Source organism: Spea bombifrons, chromosome 1, assembly GCF_027358695.1.
Source record: "Spea bombifrons isolate aSpeBom1 chromosome 1, aSpeBom1.2.pri, whole genome shotgun sequence".
Taxonomy (NCBI): Eukaryota; Metazoa; Chordata; class Amphibia; order Anura; family Pelobatidae; genus Spea; species Spea bombifrons.
Genome location: NC_071087.1, coordinates 101,219,012 through 101,242,962, shown reverse-complemented (window position 1 = coordinate 101,242,962; position 23,951 = coordinate 101,219,012). Strand labels below are relative to the sequence as shown.

The window sequence follows — 23,951 nt, the reverse complement described above, 5'->3', positions numbered from 1 at the left end:
CACAAAAATGTTTAATGATGTTTTTTAAAAACAAGAAAACAGGCTACAGAAACACATACAGGGGAAGGTGGCACTATTCAGCTCTTGGGTTAGTCCAACTATGTCGCCCAGTAAAAAACAGCAGAACACATTTGGCAGACTATATACCGGTATTTAATGTTCATAGTCCTGTCCTGTCCAAAAAAGATTTAAAGAATAGGAGTGCATAGAAACCCCCTAAAGAACACAGGAAAGATCTAGTCAGGATGCAAGTGCTGCCTAAAGTCCTTGTTGCGCTAGCCCAGGGTGTAATTGCTGCCTTATCCTCATTGCCAGTCTTTCCCATATATCTTCAAATCTGGACGCTTTTCATTGCAGTTAGAATAGCCGTTACTGCCAATCATAAAGGTTTATTTCAAACAAATAAATTACTATCAGCACTTTTAATATTAAGCAAAAGCGTAAACACGTTTTATCAACACATTCTTCTGTTATCCTGCTATCCTCTTTGGACTACTTGAGGTCTTGGAGAATGTCCAGCAGGTCCTGGTGGCTTTGTTACCGCTATTCGAGGTGGAACTTCAAGGTTCTTTGTTGCTGAATTTTTATCGTTCTTTGAAGGTTTTTTTGTTGAATCAGCCCCCCCTTCCTTCTTATGATCTACAACAAAAATGAACAATGGCAATATTTTAAGGAGTCTTATGTAATTAGAAAAATATTTTTTTCATCTCTACTTAAAATTAAATCTTGTCTATTGTCAGTGGAAAAAATACTAGAATTTGGAGATGGAGATCAGAGGTAGGATGTGTGGGATCATGTCCACAGCAAAAACTGGGTTATGTAGATATACTAGATGAAAGGACAAAGTAAAAACAACCATTCTTCTGCTCCGAAAGGGCAATTTAAAAAAAATTAAAAAAAAGCACACACAGACAGGCCACTAACCAAAAACAATCTCCAATTTCATTATATCACCACAAACTAATAACAATAAATTCAAATCTTTATAATGTATCACACATTACCAATTCAAAATTAAATTATTTTTTGCTTCTTTTAGATACATGAAGTCTATTATTTGTGAATATGTAGTCATGATTGTACATTCAACGGATTACTTATTATAATAGCTATGTTAATATTTTGAGTTTTACCAGGGGAAATCCCAGTTGATTCCTCTTGCACCTCCATAGTTTTTTCAGCAACCTTCTTGCTCCTTTTCTTATTTTCTTCAGCTTGCTAGTGGAGAAGCAAGATCATGATAAAATATTGAGCAATACAAGCCAATACAGAACAAAGAGAAAAGATTAAATTGTACTCACGCTTTGCAGTTTTTTCTTGAGTTCTAGGTTTGATGCCTGGTATGCTTTTGATGTGGCATTCAGGTAGTAAATACTCATACTAAAGAAACACAGAAAAGAATGGAAATTCACCGTGATCTATGATGCCCTAATGTCAAATTTTGCATTTTATTTGTATTTGAAAGTAAAACATAAGGGTATCCGTTATGTGTTTTGCACAGTACACCAAGCTCCCTTTACAGTGCATCCATCAAGAAATGGGAGAGGTGAGGGCTGCAATTAAACCGCCCAGCAACAATGCCACTGGGTCTCCTTCCCTTTCCATAAAATAATATGATGGGACCTCCAACTGTGCAACTCAATTACAACTCTATTTTAAAGAGCTGCACCCTTTATAGGAAACATAGATTACAGCAAATAATCATATTGTTCAGTGGGTATGTCTGGGCTGGGTTAAGGACAAAAAAGGCTAAAATTAAATTTGAGTGCTAAAAAGAGTCAATTTAAATTTCATACGCCCTTAGGCCAACAGCACCCATATATAATACTGTAAAATGTTTTGTTTACACTATCCAAAACTACCTCTTGTACTAGACCAAAGAATTCTAAATCCCAACTATTTGTCTGAATTATACCTACACCATCAGCAGGATAAACGGCAAAATCAGTCCAGGGTTTGAAGCATAGCTAAATACTTTTGCAAACCATGCAGGGAAGTCATGCTTTAGGGTCTCCTGTATGACTTCAAACATTCTCTGTTTGCCACTAGATGGTGGAGAAAAAAGTGTTGGTGATACTCATAGATCACAAGCTAAATCGTCATTACACAACATTACCAAGTCACTACACCACCACACTATCTGACTCGGTAGGAATATGAATGACACCTTAAAGAGTATTAATTATACAGCAATTAACAGTGATTACAAGTTCTTAGAAGAATATAGACACAAGTAGCGACAATTCTATGTTTTAGGGGCTCAAACAACACAGATGCAAAAATTAAAGAACCACTAAACCTATGAGCAAGAGTTAGTTTGAGAATATGAGAAACATATGAGGAAGCCCCCATTAGAGCAGCAGGGTCAAATCTGTTTGGTGCTGTTTTTGTGAACAAAACAAATAAATAAAATAGTGTGATTTTGCCCCATGAGAGCATTTTAGTTGTATTCTAGCAACAGTTAAAGAGGGAAGGGTGGCCAATAATTGTGCAGAGGGCTGGGCATGAGGAGGCAGCTCTGGCATTTTATAGCCGTGGCTCCTAATGAAGTAAGCCAGAGGTTGAATATGAGCAGACGCAAGGTATTTTTTCTCACATAGTGTGCGGATGGGCATTTCAAGCCAGTCAGCACACACAGCAGCACCCAATCTGCGATTTGCCAGATGGCCAGTCGGGCCTGGTTGAGCATCTCACAAAGATGATAATTAGTTTTTTCTTCTGTATGTTGTAAAATGAACTGTAAACACATTTCTGTTCAACATCACACATTTGTATGTTTTTTACCTTAAAAACATTTGATTTTTTTTTTTAATCATTATGTTAAACATCTGAATTAATGAAACAAAGGATGAGGTTTAAAAATTACAACCTGAATGGTCCACAGTCGAATGATGGTGGAATTGATACAATAGTATAGATGACTGGTAACATAGCCAGGAAGAGGATAAACAGTAACATGGCCATATAGAAGTTGTTAGATCTGGAGGCTTTAAACACTCTTGCGTGAGGAACATTGCAGCACATAACAGCCCAGCACTGCAAGTACATGGAAGTATGAAGCCGAAATACATTGATAGCTGGGAGGCATGGTGCATAGAATGATCCCATCCTAAAACATAAACACAAAACAGCTTATATGCCTTTAGATTAGGTAACCATTTTGAATAGTAATTCAGTCTAAGAGTACAACAGTTCAATTTTATACATTAAATACATACCAGATCATTCCTTGGTTGAAAATTAATCCCAACACATTACCGCTGATATCAAATTCACAATATGATGGCTAGAAAAAAGGACAAAGATTAAAATAATAACACTTATGACATCTTACAATCTAAGACTGAAATGAAATTGAAAAAATACGATTTTATATAATAAATGTCTAGAGAGCTTCACTAGAGACAAATGTCAATAGAGGTAACCCAAATATAGATATTTACTCAAGAATAGTTTTTTTTATTATTATTATTATTTATTTTTGTTACAATTACTTCCAAATTGTAGCAAAGATATAAACATCAGTAAGGTAAACAAAGTTTGATCATTGGCAGCCCCCTCAAATCCACCAATAACAGGATGTCATATAGGAACATATAAACGTGTCCCCAAGTGTAAAAGTTTTCTTTCATTACTGCTCCCTGCAATGCTAAGTACTATCTAACTTATTTGCATTAGTGTATTTTAATACACACTTTATGTAGATGTCATTGAGTAAACCTGTGTTAAAAGCTTTAGACTCTACTACTGTATGCCTGTTATGACAGCAGAGCTGTAGCTAGCTCCTTTTGCACCAGGGGCAAGAATGGAAAATTGTGCCCCCAGCTATTTTTTTTTACAGAGTTTATTTTATTTACACACTGCCCTTACATACACCTGTCCATAAACATACATATACATGCTGCTTTTACACACACCTGGCCATTAACACGCATACACTGCCCTTTAAACACGACTGCCCATAAACACACATATACACATACACAGCCGTTACACACTGCCTTTACACACACACGTGCCAATTAACACACATATACACATACAGTGCCTTTACACACACTTGCCCATTAACCTGCATATACACATACAGTGCCCGTACACACACCAGCTTACAAACACATACATATATACACATACACTGCCCTTACACACGACTGCCCTTACACACTGCCTTGACACACCCCTGCCCATTAACACGCCCTTACACAAGCCTGTCCATATACACATGTTGTAAGGGTCCACGGCGAGAGAATCCTCCCGGAACCAGCTCCTTCAACGCCCCCTCCTGCCTCTTCTAGTTTCCTGCACGACGTAGCCTGGGGAATGCACGTCAATGGCACCACGACAACAGGGGCGACATCTAGTGGAGGATTTAAAAACTGGCACTGAGCTTCACTCAGTGCTCAGTTATTTTCCCAGACAGAACTATTTAGTTTGCGCTCCCGATATTTCTGATTTCTGGTTTTGGCCCTTGGCTTTGCACTTCGCTTATCCTGTTTTCTCTGATCCCGAATTTTGGCTTGTCTTACGGACTTCGCTGTTCTCTCCCGCCCTGATCTTCGACTGTCTCTGATATTGCCTTGTCCACTAAACCTTCCCTCATCTCCTGGAAGGTAGCCTGTATACTGGGTTCCTCACCTCGCTGCTACCAGCCTGACACATGTATACACTTACACTGCCCTCACACTCCCCTGCTTTTACACACATATTGTCAGGCTCATCATATTGCAGCCCTTAACTGGATGTTGGAGTCCAGAGCGCAGGAGTGTAAGAACGCAGTGATAGAAACAAACTTCACAAATGACACAAGCAGAATGTTTGGTTATAGGTATATTACACAAAGCAAATCAGAGATCTCACCATAAGCAGCAGAGTAGGAGGCATATCATGTATACAGACTACTGGGGAGTATGAAGGTAGAAAAGTCCAGGTAAGTATCCAAAAGGGGTCTGGGACAGGTAGCAAGCAAAAAGGGGATATCCAGTAGGCAGTCCAGGTCAAACAGGTAAAAGGCTGGCAAAAGGCTAAATCCAAAAGGCTGTCTGGGTCAAAGAGGTAACAGGCAAGCAGGTAAATCCAATAGACAGATCCAGAGTCTGGCATAAACTGTGGCTTCAAAGAACGTAATGAACTCACCACTACTGGGAGGCAGGGATATAAAGCCTGTTCATTAGATCAGGTGTGAGTGGTCTAGGCTTCAGGTGAGGGAGGCAGGGTAATAGCATAACAAAACACAGCTGAACAGAAATAAACAGCTGAACAGAAATACACAGCTGAACAGAAATACACAGCTGAACAGAAATACACAGCTGATTCATTATAGCAAACGAAGGGTACAACTTTAACTATCCTGCAGTCACGATAGAATCCTGACACATATATACACACACCAGCTTACAAACACACAAATACCTACACTGCTCTTACACATACACTGCCCACACATACACACCTTACACCCCTTTCTACCCATCTCTTACTTTTCTCATCTTCCGTCATCTTCCATCATCCATCATCTTCTATCTTCCATCCTGTCATGTGAGTGCAAGGTCTGTCACTCCAGGCATCTGCTTTAGTACTCCCTCATCACTATGCATTGGCTATTGATGCAGAGCGCCAGGGTGACATCATATCCTGGTGCTCTGCATCATTTGCCGGCGTGTAGTGATTAGGGAGCACGGAAGCCAGGGTCTGAAGTGACAGACCTTGCGCTCCCTAATGTTGGGCCAGTTAGGGGGGGATTGTGAGCTCTTCAACCAGCCCTGCTCATCAAACACCTCCTACCTAGACCAGCGCTTTATTATTGTAAGAATCTATTGTAATTTGTTATTGTAAAACACATTTTCATTTTCTTTGAGCACTCTAGCTAGGTTGATTAGATGGGTTAAGCAATTAGCTGGTATACATCACATTTCAAGGCTAGATGATCTTGTGGCTTCCAAGGCCTTTATATCAGGGGCTAGACTCAGAACAGCAGGTTGGTCTAGATGACCTATCTGTCAATAAGTTATCACTGCACTAGAAAAATCACCAAACTGAGGCTGGGTGACTAGTACAGTGGTGTAGCTGGAAGAAAGGGGGAGCCAGGGTGCCACTCATCAGTGGGGTGCCACCAACAGGGCCACAATCAAGGGAGTACAACCATTACAGTTGTAAGGGGCTCTTGGGGGGCGTGCCTGGTGCTCTGTTTATAAAAAAAAAAGTTCTGCACTGGACCACTAATTAAAGGGGACTGGAGGAGGAGCTCTCACTAGGCTAAAAGGGGTCTGAGCCAATCATGAGAGACTTCTCAACCCTCCTGATTGGCTGACAGTTCAAAAGCTTCTCCTGATTCCTCTAATGTCTAGTAATAGAGAGGGTTAATTGTCTGAGAATACTCATGTCTGGTGATGAATGTGGTTAATTATCTGAGACATGTCTGATAATTAAGGTGGTTAATTGTCTGAGACTCCTCATGTCTGGTAATGATGGAGGTTACTTGTCAATATATTTTATCAACAGTTACTTAGGAAATCTCATAGAAATGATGATTGCTAGTTGGTAGAAAGTTAATATTGATACGACCAAGAATATCTTGGTAAAAAGACATCAGTTAATTAGAACAAGATTATCAAAGGGTCATCTGGCTGGCCTAGAACTTGAAAGACAGCTATTAAGTTTCATCTGCGCTGGTGTGCTATTTGACAAAGCTTTGTAACTAAAACCACATCATCTGCTGCTGGTACCACACTACTGCTGTAATCTGCTGCTGGTTCTAGCTGGACTCAAGCTCAAAACATGGCTCAGTCAAACTCCTCATTGACTAAAACACCTTTTAGCTTTGGGTCTTTTTCCTGATACAGAATCTAACACCCTTTGTAACCACAGAGCAAGTCCAGGTTGGCTAGCATGCACCCAAATGATCTCACCACAGCTGGGTTGTTAGGTGCAAAATAGTATTGCTGGCCTTCAAAGTTCTAAATCATCAGTGTACTACCTGTTAAGTATTTTAGATACCTATCTCCTCTTCTTTCTTTGTATCTTAAACAGCGAGACATTAGATCCAATGAAAATACATTTTCTAATTTAAAAATTATGTAAACTGCAATAAACGCATACTCCTATAATTATATAAAAAGAAAATGTGAATTACTAACCCATCCATATTCCAGATCCCAGCACCAGCAATAATTAAAAAAACGTACAAACACGGCTTGCAAAAAGTCTCCAGTAAGAATTGTAATATAAGTGGTCATAATATCAGAAACAGTCAAACGAACAAATTCCTGTAAATATAACAAAATGTGTTAAGTTCCAAGGCAGGTAGGGAAGTGCACAATTATGGAAATTATTCTTTGCAGCCACCACTACATTTGTTTTCAATTAGTTTTAAAAAAAAAATTCTACAATTTACAATTTCTCATAATTTATTTTAACCCTTTCATTACCGGGTATTCCACACCCTATTGATGGATTTTACATTTGATAATGTGCATGTATTTATGTTGTGGATAAAATTCTCCCTAACATTTTTAGGGAAATATCTTTAAAATGTTTGGGTTGTGCCAGCAAAGTTTTTAATTTTATATTTCTAGGTGTTTGGCCACCTTAGATTATGAAGTTCATTTAGTAATTTAAATCTGATCAATCATTCTATAAAAAGTATAGTTGAAAGATATTGGTCTAACATTGCTAAGCTTGACCTTGTTAATACAGATACATATTCTCACTCTAATATGAAGTTTGCTCTCTTGTGATCACTCACAGTTGCTGCATGGCTCAACTAATGTTGTTAAGGTATACATTAGTACAGTCACTTTGCGCTACAACAATGTACAGTCAAACAAAATTCTTACATATAATAACAATATCTGGAGCTCTGCTTTGTTTGGCTTACTTGTGATCTGTCTTTCTTTCTATCATATGAAGGAAATAATAATATAGAACTTAATCTGCCAAGGGATCATCTTAAATGCTGTACTGTTATTTTTGGCCATGTGACTTTTTGTTGAATAGTAATGCTGGTAGCATTCACCAGTATGGTCTTTACTGATACAGAATAGAGAGAGCACCCCTCATGCTTCTACTGGGTTATTTAACATGGGATTTAAATTCTGTTTGGTAGTCATTTCAATTTTTCGAAATAAGTTGGTTATGAATATCAATGAAAAACATATTGGGATATTTTCTCAGATTGGATAGATGGAAAAATAGATATCTTTTGCATTTTTATACATTTATGAGTATTTTTTTTATTAAAATGCCACCATTAAAATTGTATTACCATAATAGGAAATGGGAAATGTGACATATTTGCTTTAAGAGAAGGCACTACCTTTTAAAAGCAAACTTAAAGAAGACAAACTAATTCATTTCAGTTAAACATCATAGATTTTGCCCCCACATAATTTACTGACCTGGCCCACCATTGTCTCCCAGCATGGTCCCCGAGGAACATCAGCCGGATCAGCCTGAAAAGGAGGGCCTGTTGAATTTTCTGAATATGATGCGTTATAAAGACTGGCTTCCCACAGTGTCATGTTATATTGTACAATCTTCTCTTCTTCCCTCTATAATAAGTAAAAACAAAGAACTAAAATAAAAAAAATCATCAGCTTGATATGTTATATAACAGATAATAGAAAATCCACAAAAATAAGATCAATATAAACTTTACTGTACCTTAAGATTAATTTCATCCATGAGGGCAATAAGAAATGTGTACAAGTTACCCAGAAACAGGGCAAATATGCGTCCCAGTTGCCACCTCAGTGCTATTCTTGGGTGATAGTTCTCCAGTCCACTAATTACATCAAACAATGTTGGGCAAAACATCCCTAACAAAGACATAACTGTATTCACCTATCACAAAAGAAATATTTACGCATTAAGAATGCCTTAAAATAGAATGATTGAATCAAATGGTTAGCATGTACTCATACAGTTGCAACTATCACTAAGAGTTTGTCTAGTTGCAGAGGAGCTTCCATAAAATTTCACAGGAAAAATTAAAAAAAAAATTCTAATCAGGAAATTAGGTTTTTACAGTTGCAAAACCTGTATGCAAAATAGCAAAAGTAAAGAAATTTCCATTTTTATTTCCTTCGTTAATGTTCCTCCACAAATGTAGTCTACTGGATAGAATTTTACTTATCAATTCCGTTACTGGATAGAATTTCACTCACTGGCCACTTTATTAGGTACACCTTGCTAGTACCAGGTTGGACCCCCTTTTGCCTACAGAACTGCCTTCATTCTTCGTGGCATACTTTCTACAAGGTGCTGGAAACATTCCTTAGAGATTTTGGTCCATATGGACATGATGGCATCACACAGTTGCTGCAGATTTGTTGGCTGCACATCCATGATGCGCATCTCCTGTTCCACCACATCCCAAAGGTGCTCTATTGGACTGAGATTTGGTGACTATGGAGGCCATTGGAGTACAGTGAACTCAATATTATAAATATTTTAGTGAGTTGTATTAGCTTTAGGTCGAATAAATTGAGGCAAGTTTGCAGAAGATAAATTAAAGGTTAACCACCCCCAAATATGCCCCTTTCCCATATTTAATGCTGAGCCCAAATGACCAGTCCACAAGCATTATCTCCCAATCAATGGTAACTTCCTTCATGTGAATTTTTCAATTACCAATACCATACAAGAGATTGCTTCTTTTATTTTATGTAATGATTATAAATGATTTTATGAATTTTTGTATCACCAAAAGGCCATTTATGAACTGGTTCCCTTAAAAGATCCATTTTTTTTGGGTGAGACAAGAGTTGGCCCTTGTGGGTGATCCCTTTCTCTTAGGCCAGGGAGGAAAGGGCTTGCATATGCTTTTGGTGAGTTACTGACATGTGATTGGCTCATTAGCTATTTGTGTTAACAACCAATTGAACAGGTGTACCTAATTAAGTGGCCAGTACATGTATATGGAGAACTATATGGGGGAACATGTGAGAAATATAGTAAAAGAAATAACACAAATGCAAGCATTTTTTGTATATCAAAATAAAATAATAACGTTTTTAAACTTTGTATTGAATTTAACCCTGTGTATGCCTGATTATTCATATGTGATGCTGATGCCTTCATTTTTTCCTTATGAGCTCATTGGTTGTCTTGGATATTTGAAGTGGAGACCCTTTTTTTGAAGGGTTGAAAGAAAAAGGACACTGTTTTGAAACAAACTACTAAACTATATACAATTTTTTTTTTTCACCTATACTCACTATATGATTTGAAATATTGGGAGAAACATCTTATAAGAAAGTGACACATTTACAAGGTTGTACATTTGTTCATAAATGTATCTGAAGTGCACTGTATCACATCACACAGATATCTAGTGCTGTTGGTGTATGGTATAGGTGCTGGATAATCAACACTTTGCTTTGTCTTTCCTACTCATATTATGCTGTCTCTGCATTTAAATTGTTAGCATATATTAAGCACTTACTTCATTACGCTCCCACCAACCATATTTTTCCAGGCCGTCCAAGGCAAACTGCTGGGACCGCCGTACAACAAAGTAAATTAGATATCCACTTCCTGCCAGAGTGCACATTACAAGAAAGTTTGCAAGAACTCTAAGAAACCGCACTAAGTGAATATTTTCCTCTTTTCTGTTTTCCTGTTCTTCCAAAATGGATTCCTGTTATGACAACAGGAAAATAAAAATAAAAAACAATTGGAAGTATGACTGTTTATACATTTAGCATAATAAATGTATTTATAAAAACAGATAGTTTATATTTACGTTGCTCATTATCTCTAGTAGCTCTGAAGATATTTAGTTTATGTTCACGTTATGGAAGTTTATGTTAGTGTCAGTCTATGGTAGGCCCACCGTTATGTAATATATTGCCTGTCTTGAAGTTACCTCCCTTCTCCTTACCCAATTTACAATAGCTCTTTGGACCAGTAATTTAATGCATATGCATCGCTTATTTTAATCTAGAAACATCATTACATAGCTTTATTTAGCGTATACAGCTTTAAATGTTGGATTTGGCATAGTGACAAATTTACTTACCTTAAAGCTTGTGGTTATTGATGCAAATTTATTGTCAGCTGTCTCTGGGTTGCCAATAAGATAATCCCAACTTGTAAACATTTTCCAGCTAAAATTAAAGCTGTTGTCATCACCTCCTCCATCATCATTAGCATTTTTGGCCATTCTGTAAGATAGGTTTCAAAATATAGTATATAAATATTTTATGTGAGTTGTATCAGCTCTAGGTCGCATAAATTGAGACGGATTTACAGAAGATAAATTAAAGGTTAACCACCCCCAAATATGCCCAGTCCACAAGTATTCTCTTCCACTCAGTGGTAATTTAAGTCCCTTAGGTCCCTTAAGTGAATTTTTCAATTACCAATACCATACAAGAGATTGCTTCTTTTATTGTTAGTAATGATTATAAATGTGTTTTTGATGCTTGGGTGGGGGGGCACTTTCACTACACTGATTCGAGTTGGTGAGTGCAACAACAAAACAAATATTGTTATTAGCGCTGAAAACAGAAGAACTCCAATGCCAATCCAATAAGTCATATACAGATGAAAAGTACAAGCATTCAAATGTGTGTACAACAAAAGGCTTGTTCTAGCAGGCTGTTTGTTACCAAAAATGGATTTGCTGACTTTGGGTCAGAGAAGGCCTAGTTATGATTGCACAGTACTTTAAAGGAAAGGTAAGGGCATAGGGTGCTATAGTGACAAAAAGGGGGGATGGGTATTTGTAAAAAATAAACATTTATAAAAAGAAACAGTAAAAGATTAAATAAATGTGCTTGCTTGATCGTAATGCTACAATGTACAATGACAAATTCCTGAGTTGGTAAGTGCACCAGGATTCTATCAGACCCTTCAAAGCCTACACCATTTTTGTTTATCCTTCACTTAAATATGCCCCTGGCCTATGGCTGGTGATGGCAAGAAAAAAACTTATATCATGAGCTGGGCCCAGATACAGCATGCTGATCAGATGTTTCACTATCACTCTTTTGCTGTTTTGTACACATGTAATTGTGATTCTGGACACAGTTTTATTGGTCATGTTGACAATACCATAGTAGTGCGACTCCCCCCAAAGACTCGGCTTTTTGGTGAGAGGGATGGTTTGAGCCTTTTGACCACCATCCCTCCTTGAAGACCTCAGTGTGTCCTCTTAAGGGCAGACCATTGGAAGATCCAGCCCGCTCGGAAGGACACAATAGCAGGGAGTCCACTCGGAAGGACACAATAGCAGGGAGTCCACTCGGAAGGACACAATAGCAGGGAGTCCACTCGGAAGGACACAATAGCAGGGAGTCCACTTGGAAGGACACAAAAGCAGGGAACCAGGAACAGTACAGGTGCAGAGCCACAGCAGGAAGGTCCATAGACTTCAATACAAAGGCCCTGAGTGAAGGGCAGGGCAGGTTCATAAAGGCAGGGCAATCCAGGTAACAAGGCCCAGCTGGATGTATTCACTAGGGCTCAACCCAGGTAACAAGGCACACCTGAGTTCTGAGTGCTCCAGAGGGCGGAGGGTGGCCACTAGTGGTAGCAGATGTAAATGGCACAGGTATGAAAAAGCCATGGTTCAGGCAGCAAAAAGTGGTTCCTGACAGTACCCCCTCCCCAAGGAGCGGCCTCCGGGTGCTCCTGGGACTGTAGAGAGGCAGTATCAAAACCTGTGGTAAGAACACTTAGTCCTAGCACGTAGAGCTTTTTCAAATACGTGCAGGTCCTCCTTTCTTACTACAGTTCCGTTAGAGGCAATGACGCAGTCTGAGGAAAGGTCATCTGCAGTGCAGTTGTAAGACATAGTGGTATTGGCTGCTGGATACATAGACATGATGGCACGGTTCCGTACTCCCTCTTTCTTGGCTGTCCATGCACCAGGGGTCACGAAGCTGCCCTGTACCCAAGGCACCTCTGGGGGCCGGGGGGTAGTAACCGAACTGCACTGGTTCAAGGCTGGAGTGGCAGGCTTAACAGACTTCTGTTCACGCAGCTGTTGCTCGTAACGGTTAAGTTCTTTACGATGCACAATTGTCCCGTCAGATGCTAGGATGTAACCAGGAGCCCCTAAGGAGTGTTTTGCTGTTTGGGGTCTACGATTCTTATTCCTGGGAGTGATGGGAGTGGTGGTCCCAACTGCACAAACAGCCGTGGGGTGATCAATTGCGGGTGTGTCCGTTGTATCAGCAACAGAAACATCTGAAGACACACTGTCCATATCAGACCAGTCGGTTTCATCAGAGATGGTCTGGAGGTCATCCGACATGGCTACAGATGGTGCAGAAGTTCCAGGTACTGTGGATTGGTTAACCCCAGGATCACCAGGTTGGGGAAGAGATAGGGTGTGCTCCAGCTTTGATGCGTTGCTGTTGTCACATGCAGGTTCCTGGGCCTGGGGTTTGTTGGTGTGGGTTGCAGAGGGTTTAGCTGGTTTCAGAGGACATTGAGTGATCCAGTGTCCCTTTTTGCCACAGTAAAAGCAAGATTCCTCATCACGCCTTTGTTGCAATTCGGTTGCGGTAAGGGGTTCACGTTTCCTAGAAGATTCCTTTTTAATTCTGGTAACAGGCTTCTTGGATTTCTCAGGTGCTGTAGCAGGTGTAGGTGAATGGTCTTCATGAGAGTGATTGGAGTTGGAGTCCCAGATATGCATTAATGATTTGCACAGTTCAAGCAAGCATTCTCCTATCACTTTGATTACTGAAAGTAACCCCGCAGACTCCTTGTAATGGCCTTTGTATTCTGTCAGGACTCGGGTGATCAGATCGGGTAGGAGCCCATGCGCAGGGGATACTTGGGGTTCAGTATGTAACCCAGGGTGCATGATTATGCAAACAAAGACACCACCAACAGAAATCCAGGTAATGCAGTGTATTTTATGTATATAACAGAACCAGCAAATAAGGGTAATATAGTCTAAGCAGGTAACCGGACGTATGGCAAAATAAAATACAGGTAATAAGTCTTTTGGCAGGGAGCCCGCTTGGAAGGGCACGACAGACAGAGAGCCCGCTTGGAAGGGCACAAAAGGCACACAGCCCGCTTGGAAGGGTACGAAAGGCACACAGCCCGCTTGGAAGGGTACGAAAGGCACACAGCCCGCTTGGAAGGGTACGAAAGGCACACAGCCCGCTTGGAAGGGTACGAAAGGCACACAGCCCGCTTGGAAGGGCACGAAAGGCACACAGCCCGCTTGGAAGGGCACGAAAGGCACACAGCCCGCTTGGAAGGGCACGAAAGGCACACAGCCCGCTTGGAAGGGCACGAAAGGCACACAGCCCGCTTGGAAGGGCACGAAAGGCACACAGCCCGCTTGGAAGGGTACGAAAGGCACACAGCCCGCTTGGAAGGGTACGAAAGGCACACAGCCCGCTCGGAAGGACACAATAGCAGGGAGTCCACTCGGAAGGACACAATAGCAGGGAGTCCACTCGGAAGGACACAATAGCAGGGAGTCCACTCGGAAGGACACAATAGCAGGGAGTCCACTCGGAAGGACACAATAGCAGGGAGTCCACTCGGAAGGACACAATAGCAGGGAGTCCACTCGGAAGGACACAATAGCAGGGAGTCCACTCGGAAGGACACAATAGCAGGGAGTCCACTCGGAAGGACACAATAGCAGGGAGTCCACTCGGAAGGACACAATAGCAGGGAGTCCACTCGGAAGGACACAATAGCAGGGAGTCCACTCGGAAGGACACAATAGCAGGGAGTCCACTCGGAAGGACACAATAGCAGGGAGTCCACTTGGAAGGACACAATAGCAGGGAGTCCACTTGGAAGGACACAATAGCAGGGAACCAGGAACAGTACAGGTGCAGAGCCACAGCAGGAAGGTCCATAGACTTCAATACAAAGGCCCTGAGTGAAGGGCAGGGCAGGTTCATAAAGGCAGGGCAATCCAGGTAACAAGGCCCAGCTGGATGTATTCACTAGGGCTCAACCCAGGTAACAAGGCACACCTGAGTTCTGAGTGCTCCAGAGGGCGGAGGGTGGCCACTAGTGGTAGCAGATGTAAATGGCACAGGTATGAAAAAGCCATGGTTCAGGCAGCAAAAAGTGGTTCCTGACAAGCAGATATTAGATAGATGGGATGTTTGTGACATATAACCTTATCCCCTTTTCCAGATAATATATATGTCTAGTTCTACTAGGGTTTTCTCTCGATACCACAATAAAACAGCCAACCCAAGATTCTTACCAGAGAGAGAGCTTTAATTAGAATCTGTCCAGATTAATGTTACAGCAAAGACAAAACCAGAGTTACAGTGATATACAGATGACAATCATCTTGGGTTGGCTGTTTTATTGTAATATCAGGTAGAAAACCTTAGTAGAACTAGACATATATATCATCTGGAAAAGGGGATAAGGTTATATGTTAGTTCTCAGAGGTAACAAGGGTATTACATTTATCATTAATACACAATGCAGAACGGATTATTCTTCAAACATATCACTTGGCGGTATTGGTTTGAGAGAGGAGAAGTATATACAACATATTGGAATGGAAAAAAACAATGTATGCTCTGTTTATTATGGTAAGGTAAATAGACAAATACAAAGGCATAAATTGTATTTCGGAGAAAAGCTATGTAAATTTCTGAATTTGATTCCAAGTCACATTTAAACTGGATATCCATAAGTGTACATCATTTTAATCTTTATTAAAATATAAATTCTGGGCAGCATTGAATCTGTCAAGATTGTTACAGTGTCAGCATCAGTGTCAATAAAAACATTCTTAGTTCTGCACTATCCAGTCTTATGTTAATATTGGAGTTTAGAAAAATAAAGTAATTACATGTTATTTATAAAATTCAGTGCATGCTCATTTCATACTAACGTGGGAAATAGTCAAAATAATTATTGGAGTGTTTTGGAGTGTTTATGAAATTTTGTGATTTAATTTTGCCTCACAGACCATGCTGTTTTTTAATTGGATATTAAATTATGAAAAATACACTAATGAAAATAGAGAAATAAAAATTTTTAATGCACTTTAACACTTAAAAAGATTACTTTTGTGTTAATAAATAACATTTACATTCAAAATGCTTTTTTTTAGATATTTGTCTTTAATTAATTTTTTTTATTCATATAGCCAAGATTGCTAACACATTAATGCATCATTGCATCATTAAACAGAAATGTGCTCTCATAAATGTCTGACTATAGCAAAGCAGTAAGTACTAGTGCTGAATTTAAGAGGGTGATTGCTTTAAGCCTGGCCTAATTATAATTTTTAATTATTAGGTTATGTAAAATTTTTAGTTAAAAATATATATTAAAAACACTTACGTTCTGATAACAACCATGAAACTGTATGCAATGGTTCCAATTCCAACGAGTAAATATGACAGGGGTAACCGAAACTGCAACCAACCAATGGTTCTCTGACTGTTGTAATAACCATAGAATAGGACAGAATACTGTGCAAATCCCTGTCAGAAAATAAATGCATCAAATATGTAGAAATAAAAGCATATTACTTATTAGATTCCCCTGAAATTGTTGCATTTAAATTATGGTTTTCATATAATCGCATAATGATTTGTTTTATACTCCAAGATTTCTTGCTATAATGCACCAATGACTTCCTGATATCATATGTTTAGATAACACACACCTTGCCATAATATATATCCATTTCATGTTGACACATGTTGATAATTTTTCGTAACCACACCTTAAAAGGGATTTATGGCTTTTGGGGCTCTGCCCCCCAGACCCCCTACCACTCCCTGAAGCCCATTTTCCAAACTAGGGGCTTCAGGGCATTTAGGGTATTAGTTCTTAGCAGGAAGAGCCCCCTGTTATCAAAGAGTCCCAGTTAAGTGGAGACACAGCTCTGCTTGCCCAATCTGTCACAGTACTACAGAGGCTCAAAATCTGTCTACCAGCATCAGTATACAGTAGAGGTAACTATTAACAAGGCCAATCTGGTGGCAGGGCCAGAACCAAAAGTAGTTATAGTATTGTGGAAAGGAAGGTCGCTGATCATCCAGCACAGTCCTCTATAGTCTCCTCCCCTGGCCTCACACATCAATGTTCAACAGTCCACAGTTGAGCACTGTAAAATGAGGTCATACCCTGACACACAGCTGGATGGCACCACATAGGTGGGTGGCTGGTGCTTAGCCCTGGGTAAATATGCAAATGTGTGTATCTATGTATGTATATACTGTAGATTTACCTCAAGGGATAGATATTGTATGTTTAACATTGCACTACAGTCAAACTCAAAAGAATAAGTATTAAAAGTAAATATAATATTTGTGGCATTGGAACGTATGAGTCAACTGACTAAATATAAGATTAAAGCACACCTACATGCTTTCCACTATGCTCCTAAATAATGATGTTCTAGGTAACTTCATAGTATTCTAAGGGGGAAACACATCCAGTGAATCAATACCTTGACACATAAAAAGCAAAACCAATGAGTAAATAAAATCCAAAAATATAAAAATTAACAATCAGTAACAGCCAACACTTACACTGAAATCCCAAAGAGTAGCAAAATTCATTGCAGTTGGCTGCTCAGCCCTAGGAACAGTCTTCCTGGCCATTGAACCATAAGGCTTGCCCATTAAAGCCTAAATACAATATAAAATAATTATTATTATTATTAATTATTATTAAATATACATACAGTATATTTTATAGCTCATCAGTTGGTTTTATTTTATGCAATTAATAGACCCTCTACTTGCATGCAGCAATTATTAACTAACTTTTATAAGTTATTTTAACTAATTTGCCTTAGTCATTTTTTGTATTTATTTGGATATTGTTACATATCTTTATTTAATTTATATATATTTTTTTCTTCAATAAACCTATTATAAAGTATTAAGTTGCAAGTTACACGAGGATCGGCAGTTCATAACTTAAGTTTGCGGGAATAGCCTTTCAAGTCATGCGGAAATATATTGCATAATCCAGAAAAGCACTTTTTATAGCATTTTTACATCACTTTCCACCCTAAAGAGTTCTATATTGCAGAATTGTGAAACCTTAATTGAGATACTTTAAATTTCCCCTCCCACAATGATATAGGAAAATATTTTTACCTCAGGTACCATTACCAAGCCAAAAGTCAGTCCAAAGAGTATCATATTAATGCCATACATCCAACGAAGAAATATAAAATAGGATGCTACAGATGAGCCAAAGTGACCTGGGAACAGACCAGAATATTTAATATTCATGTAAACTATTTAAAGCCAAGGTTAAATAGCAAAGAAACGAGAAAAGAGGTTTTAATAGAATTGTATTAGAACATATAAAGATATGATATTTCAAAATAGCAATATGAAGGAACAAGCAAGAGTTGATGACAGTTTAAATTCTTACTTTCAATTTCCTTAATTTTCATTTCCCAAGGTATACAGGCAGTTTTAAAATTTTCAAAATCTCTTTGGAATTTCATCCATTTCTAAAAAAAAAAAATACAAAAAATCTATTTACTGTCCCACAATTATTATCTTACAATAAGCGACAATTAATCAAGACCTTTTAAACAATGTACCTGTGGATAAAACATACTTTATATAATAGCATTGGAATAAAAATATAAATTGTCCGAATTACATTTCTGGGAATTAGTAGCTCCATTTTGAAATGTTCTAAACATTAGAGACTGTTATTGAGGATTTTACGAATAAATTCATAGCAATTGTCATAATAAAAACCTGTAGCTTATGAATACCAAGTGTGAGATTTGGTGTATGGGAAGGATTTTTCTAAAAATTAGTCTTTCGGACCTTTTTTTCTTTGTCAGTCATCAGTATGTTAACTGAACAACCATATGCTCCTGGTTCTGCTAGAAAATCCATACATAACTGGTACCACAATAAACAGCAAATACATGAATTTCCACAAACAGTTTAAATATCATTAATATCATATGATTACACACATTTTGCCTATGGTTTTCTGGTTTTTTGCTCATACTATCTCATCTCTCTCTTTAAAAACTTTTGTTTTTAGGCCGTAGGGGTAACTTCTACTTTTAAAATGATCGTACAAAAAGGAAGTTACTTACTTTAAGCATCATGACCTTGTATGCATAAAACTTTTTCCCTTTTCCTTTTCCAAGTGCACCTTCAAATTTCTCCACAAACGCTTGTGCTTCTCTGAAACATGCAACATATTTCTTAAAATATTAAAAAACAGAAGTTATATTAGCACAATATGTTAATTACATATATAACTTCCTAATATGTTCCATTCATTATCATAATAAAATAGCTTTGTTGTTTATAAAGACATTGGTTCTCAATTAAACCTCAGTTCAGGGGTTGGGGATACCTTCAAGGCTGCACCTACACCAAATGGCACCCCAGGCAACCATACTCTACCATACTACCATTTTTCATTTTAGATTATTATTTCATTGTGTTTTTTACATCATTATTGTGTGTTTATACAGTTTGATTTATGAAGACATTTTCACATTTGTCTTGTTTTATCTAAACATTATAGTTTTAGTGCTATAGAACACTAGAACGAGTGGTAGAGGGCTATGAGAAGGTCTGCCCCTAGTAACTTGACCCAGGAATTGCTACCACTTTATCCCTAGAAAAAATCTGCCACTGTCTGGCGCACCCTTGATTCAGATATGATGTCACTGGACTTAAAAGGTTTTGCAGAATGTATATAGAGAGAGTTTATGTCCAAAGGTGTCCCAAACTCAATTGATGATGATGTGGAATTCTATGTACAGACTTAGAGCTGAGGCTGCTCTTCCTATGGGTTTTGATACCATGGGCATTCTGTAAAAAGACATGCAAAGTGGTAAGTGTGAAACGAACATGTGTGTCATCTAAAAATAATTAGTTATTCTAAGATGTGGGCACAGAAGCATTGCTTTTAATCAATTTAGTCAAAAACCTAATTAATTTATTTTAGACAATCTTTGATGTCAATATTTTATATTGCTATTTAATGCTAGTTTATTTCTCAAAAATTAATTTATCCTCACATTGTGAGTTACTAAATCTAAGGTGTAATAAAGTGATAAATAATACATAAACGTCTCTGTCAGTTTCTAGGACCTCTGAGGCTAGGTTACATATAAGATTGATTTTGACCAAACCCTTGTTGTGGTCTTGGGAGATTTGTACATAAAGGCATATAGGGATCTCTCAGATTGAATACAAGAGGAACATTTGTACAGATCTAATTGTGTTAAAAACAATAGGGAGATTCTGAACACTAGAATGACTTTCGAGCAACATTTTTCAAAACGTTTGACTTCTATCACATTTTAGTGAATCTTATCAGTGTCACAATTACTATCAGAATTTAGATAAGTACTATCACCATCCCAGTAGTTTGGTTATCCCATTTTGTAAGGCCAACAAAGCCTTGGCAAAGCTCTAAATTAAAATATTCATGAACGCATACGTACTTCAGAACCTCTAACTTCTTTTTCATATTCCAAGGTTTGTTTCTTATTGTTGCAATCAATTTCTTTTTCTCTTCTACTGCTTCCTTTAGTTTGTCAAGTTCCTCCTCTGTTATGTCTTCCTCCTCGGAGTCGGAGCTAAATAAAAAAAAAAAATACTTCAATAAAAAGGACATAACAAGTAGTGTATCAAATAAGAATCTGACTTACAGAAACAAAAGTTAAACAAGTTACAACTATCATTCATAACAAAATATCAAACAATACATTTCAGAATGGGTTCATAGTGACCAGCTTAAATTATACTTTTATTCAGTTTTAATAAAACAATTCATGTTCCACCATTTAAAGATATGTGTCTCCCTCCTTCCATCCATAAAAACACAGCTCAAAGGAATTTGGGAATATGTTAAAAGCTTGTTACACAGATAAGTGGTAGGAACCTATTTACAAAGTTGCTAATGTCAGAACCAAATTATCGTTAGAGTATTATTTTTAACTGTACTTTAATTGCCTTGAGTTTGGGTTGAAATTGAGGGGCTACATTAAAACAGCAGGACAGATATTTAAATACAATGTGTGTAATAGTAAATATAATATTAATGAGGGATATTTAATTGTCATGATGTGTATTAATCATTACCATAGGATATGGTAGAGTAGGATACAGATCTACATGAGCTACCTAATATTGAGGGAGCATACTTATCACACACACTAGTACTAAATACATGTTGGATAGCCTTTGGAATTGTTGCATTGCTAATAGATAAAGGGTAGAATGTATTCTATGCTGATTAACAGAACATTACAGAAACAGGCATATTCAATACCCATAATAAAACACATTTGTACTGTATATTACTATTTTGGTCTACATATGAAAGGTTTTGTTACAAACTGGGCTATTACCCTTCATCTTTTTTCTTCTTATCCTTCTTCTTGTTATCGTTTGCTTTTTTCTTGGCTGCTCGAGCCCCATTCCTGCCCTTTCTTCCCCTCCGACCCCCAGGGATATTTTCACCATCTTCGTTAACGTCCTCAGTTGCATTTTTCTCATCATCAGAATTAATTTCAGCTAGCCATGGCTTCATGTCTGGCACTCTCCAGTTTTTCTCCCGTCTTTTAGGAGGACAGTTTTCTTCATCCTCAGAATCTGCATTTCCCTCTTTTAGAGACAAAATGTATTGTATAATTTATTATTTTAATATGGACTTGTTATCTTGATTTACATTGTATACAAACTTTTTCAAGGCAGTCCTTCCACACCTTTCTTATGAATACTACATCTAGTTTACATTTTGAAATATATATTTTAAAAAAACATTCCATCCTTTAACCCTTATTCCATTGCTTAAGTACAATAACAACCCTGAACTGTCTCATTATTACACATGGCGTACCTGCATTTTCATCATCATTTTCCACGTCAATATGTACTGTAAAATATAAATAAAATTAGTGATTTAAAGTGTTTTTTATATTTATCTAAAAAACATTTATTTGACTTGACTTTAAGTGCTCACCAAAAATCCACCTGTTCTGAGAGCTTACAATCTATTATTAAGTTACCAACAACCTGAATTCTGAAAAGAAACCAAACATCACCCTTGCCACAATAAAATCATCCTCAGTCAAACAGTCTCTGATTCATTCTCCCTCAACCCCGTAAAAGATTGAAGGCCATCAGAGTAAGGACCTTTTCTCCTTGTGTCATAGTATGTCTTAACTTGTGTTGATGTTATTGTCAATTTTGTAAATTGTTATTTTTAATTTAATTGTTAATTTTGACTCTAATATTGTGATAATGCTATGGAATCTGAAACATAAATGCAAAATCAATCTTAAATAATCCACGCTGATATAGACGTCCTAGTGTAGTACTTCACCTGAATTGTAAATTTTAAATTAAAAAAAGCCTGATCGAATGTATAGAATGGCTTAGTTACTTACTACTACTACTTACTTACTAATGAATACAGCACATCTTACCATACATACACTCAAATGATATGACAAAACTAGACAAAAACAAACCAATACATTATTTAAAATGCCAAGTGTGGCATGACACTCATCATTGTAAAGTTCATCATTTTAAGTTATTATATACCAGACACAGGCAATACAGCTCATAGATGTCTTTTGACTGAATAAAATGCTGACAATTATTATGGTGTTCAGTACTCATACTAAAAGCAAATACAGTAAAGGTCCTTTTATTGGGGATAGGAGAATCTATTTTCTACCACAAAGTAATTTGGTATTATGTATAAAAATGAATTTGGTGTTCCACCTTTACCAATTTTTAACAAATGTACTTTTCATACACAATCTTCATTGAGTTTAACTCAGATACTTCAGCCATATGTATGTTCTTTGAAATAATAAAGGCGGTAATAACATTTATCTGATTGTAGTTGAAGCTGCCCAGTTTATCAAACTATTAGAGTTTGTCAACACCTTTCATCCCATAAGGCTTTACATTTCGTATTATACATATTATACATTAAAATACTTGCTAACAATGCGCTTAAGTTAAAACAGGAAACAATCTGTTTTTAACTGTTTAATCACTCCCCAAAGAGAAAGAATTTAGTATTACTGAATTATTTTTTAAGCTTCCAACTTGCAACAGTGACAGCTTCATTTTTAGAGCTCGTCTCAGTAAACATTTGAAACACTATTATTATTATTATTTACTGATGATTATATAGCTCCATTGTACTTGCAGTTCTCTACAATAAGTTCATCACATAGTGATTTTTTTAAAAATGTAGCAATAGTCAACAAATCTGAAGAAACATTAAAAATGCAGTAAACAAAAAGTAAAGAAAAAAAGAATTATTTACCGTCATTTTCAGATGCAACTAGCTTTTTATGTTTGGGCATTACGGCTGTGCTCCTGATGGCTGGATTCTGCTATTTAATATGGAAGAGTTACTTTTAGAGAGAAGGGTATTAGGATAAATGTCGTGCACTTCAAAAGGGGTTTATCTGCCAATGAAAGGACGTTGGTATAATGTCACTTGTTGAAATATGAGAATGTACTAATTTCCCATCTCATTAAGATTTCATGAATGTTTAGTTTATCACTTAGAGTTGCAGTGCTAAGGTCAAAAGGGTACAAAGTTTCCTCACTTCATAGACTAACAAAACGGAATGAATATCAGTCATTTCCATAGCATTAACATACTGTTTTAGCTTTTTTTGTACAAATTGTGCCCAACATAATCAATTTTCCTACTATAATGCTGTTTTAATCCAGAACTGCACACACCTCTGTCGATAGGCAGGGGTTAACAGGTTGGAGGATACAGATATGACGCTTCCACTCAATGGACGAAATCATTCATATAGTTTATTAACCAAATCAAAATGCATGCATAAAAATCAGATGAAAGAAGAACGGAACGGATTATGTTTACATCCCTTCCTCCACTGGGAGACCCTCTAAGCTATATGCTGCTTCAGTGCGAGACGGGCTGCAGGGCTAAATGCCATACACCATATGCTGATCCTCAGAGTATCTTCTTTA

At 37.6% G+C, this 23,951-nt stretch overlaps 1 protein-coding gene across 1 annotated transcript; it reads right to left on the bottom strand.

Moving 5' to 3' along the window:
• Nucleotides 1–431: 431 nt before the first annotated feature.
• On the bottom strand, nucleotides 432–23,305 carry TMC1 (transmembrane channel like 1). The gene is made up of 20 exons (XM_053472112.1): nucleotides 23,266–23,305; nucleotides 21,817–21,852; nucleotides 21,326–21,581; nucleotides 20,417–20,551; nucleotides 19,049–19,139; nucleotides 18,358–18,439; nucleotides 18,075–18,181; nucleotides 17,499–17,597; nucleotides 16,300–16,442; nucleotides 11,021–11,165; nucleotides 10,445–10,639; nucleotides 8,662–8,841; nucleotides 8,397–8,549; nucleotides 7,137–7,265; nucleotides 3,219–3,286; nucleotides 2,870–3,109; nucleotides 1,920–2,045; nucleotides 1,302–1,380; nucleotides 1,134–1,218; nucleotides 432–639 (listed from the first exon to the last, which is right to left on the bottom strand). The coding sequence occupies exons 1-20, from the start codon at nucleotides 23,303–23,305 to the stop codon at nucleotides 479–481; spliced, it is 2,550 nt and encodes an 849-aa protein (XP_053328087.1). The 3' UTR covers nucleotides 432–478.
• Between the last annotated feature and the right edge of the window lie 646 nt (nucleotides 23,306–23,951).

Coding starts and splice junctions, on each gene's coding strand:
- TMC1 (XM_053472112.1), bottom strand. CDS start 23,305: ATGCCCAAACATAAAAAGCTAGTTGCATCTGAAAATGACG. Junction 11,166..16,299: donor TTCATGGTTGTTATCAGAAC/GTAAGTGTTTTT, acceptor CCTATCTTACAG/AATGGCCAAAAATGCTAATG. Junction 1,219..1,301: donor TCAAGAAAAAACTGCAAAGC/GTGAGTACAATT, acceptor CTTCTCCACTAG/CAAGCTGAAGAAAATAAGAA.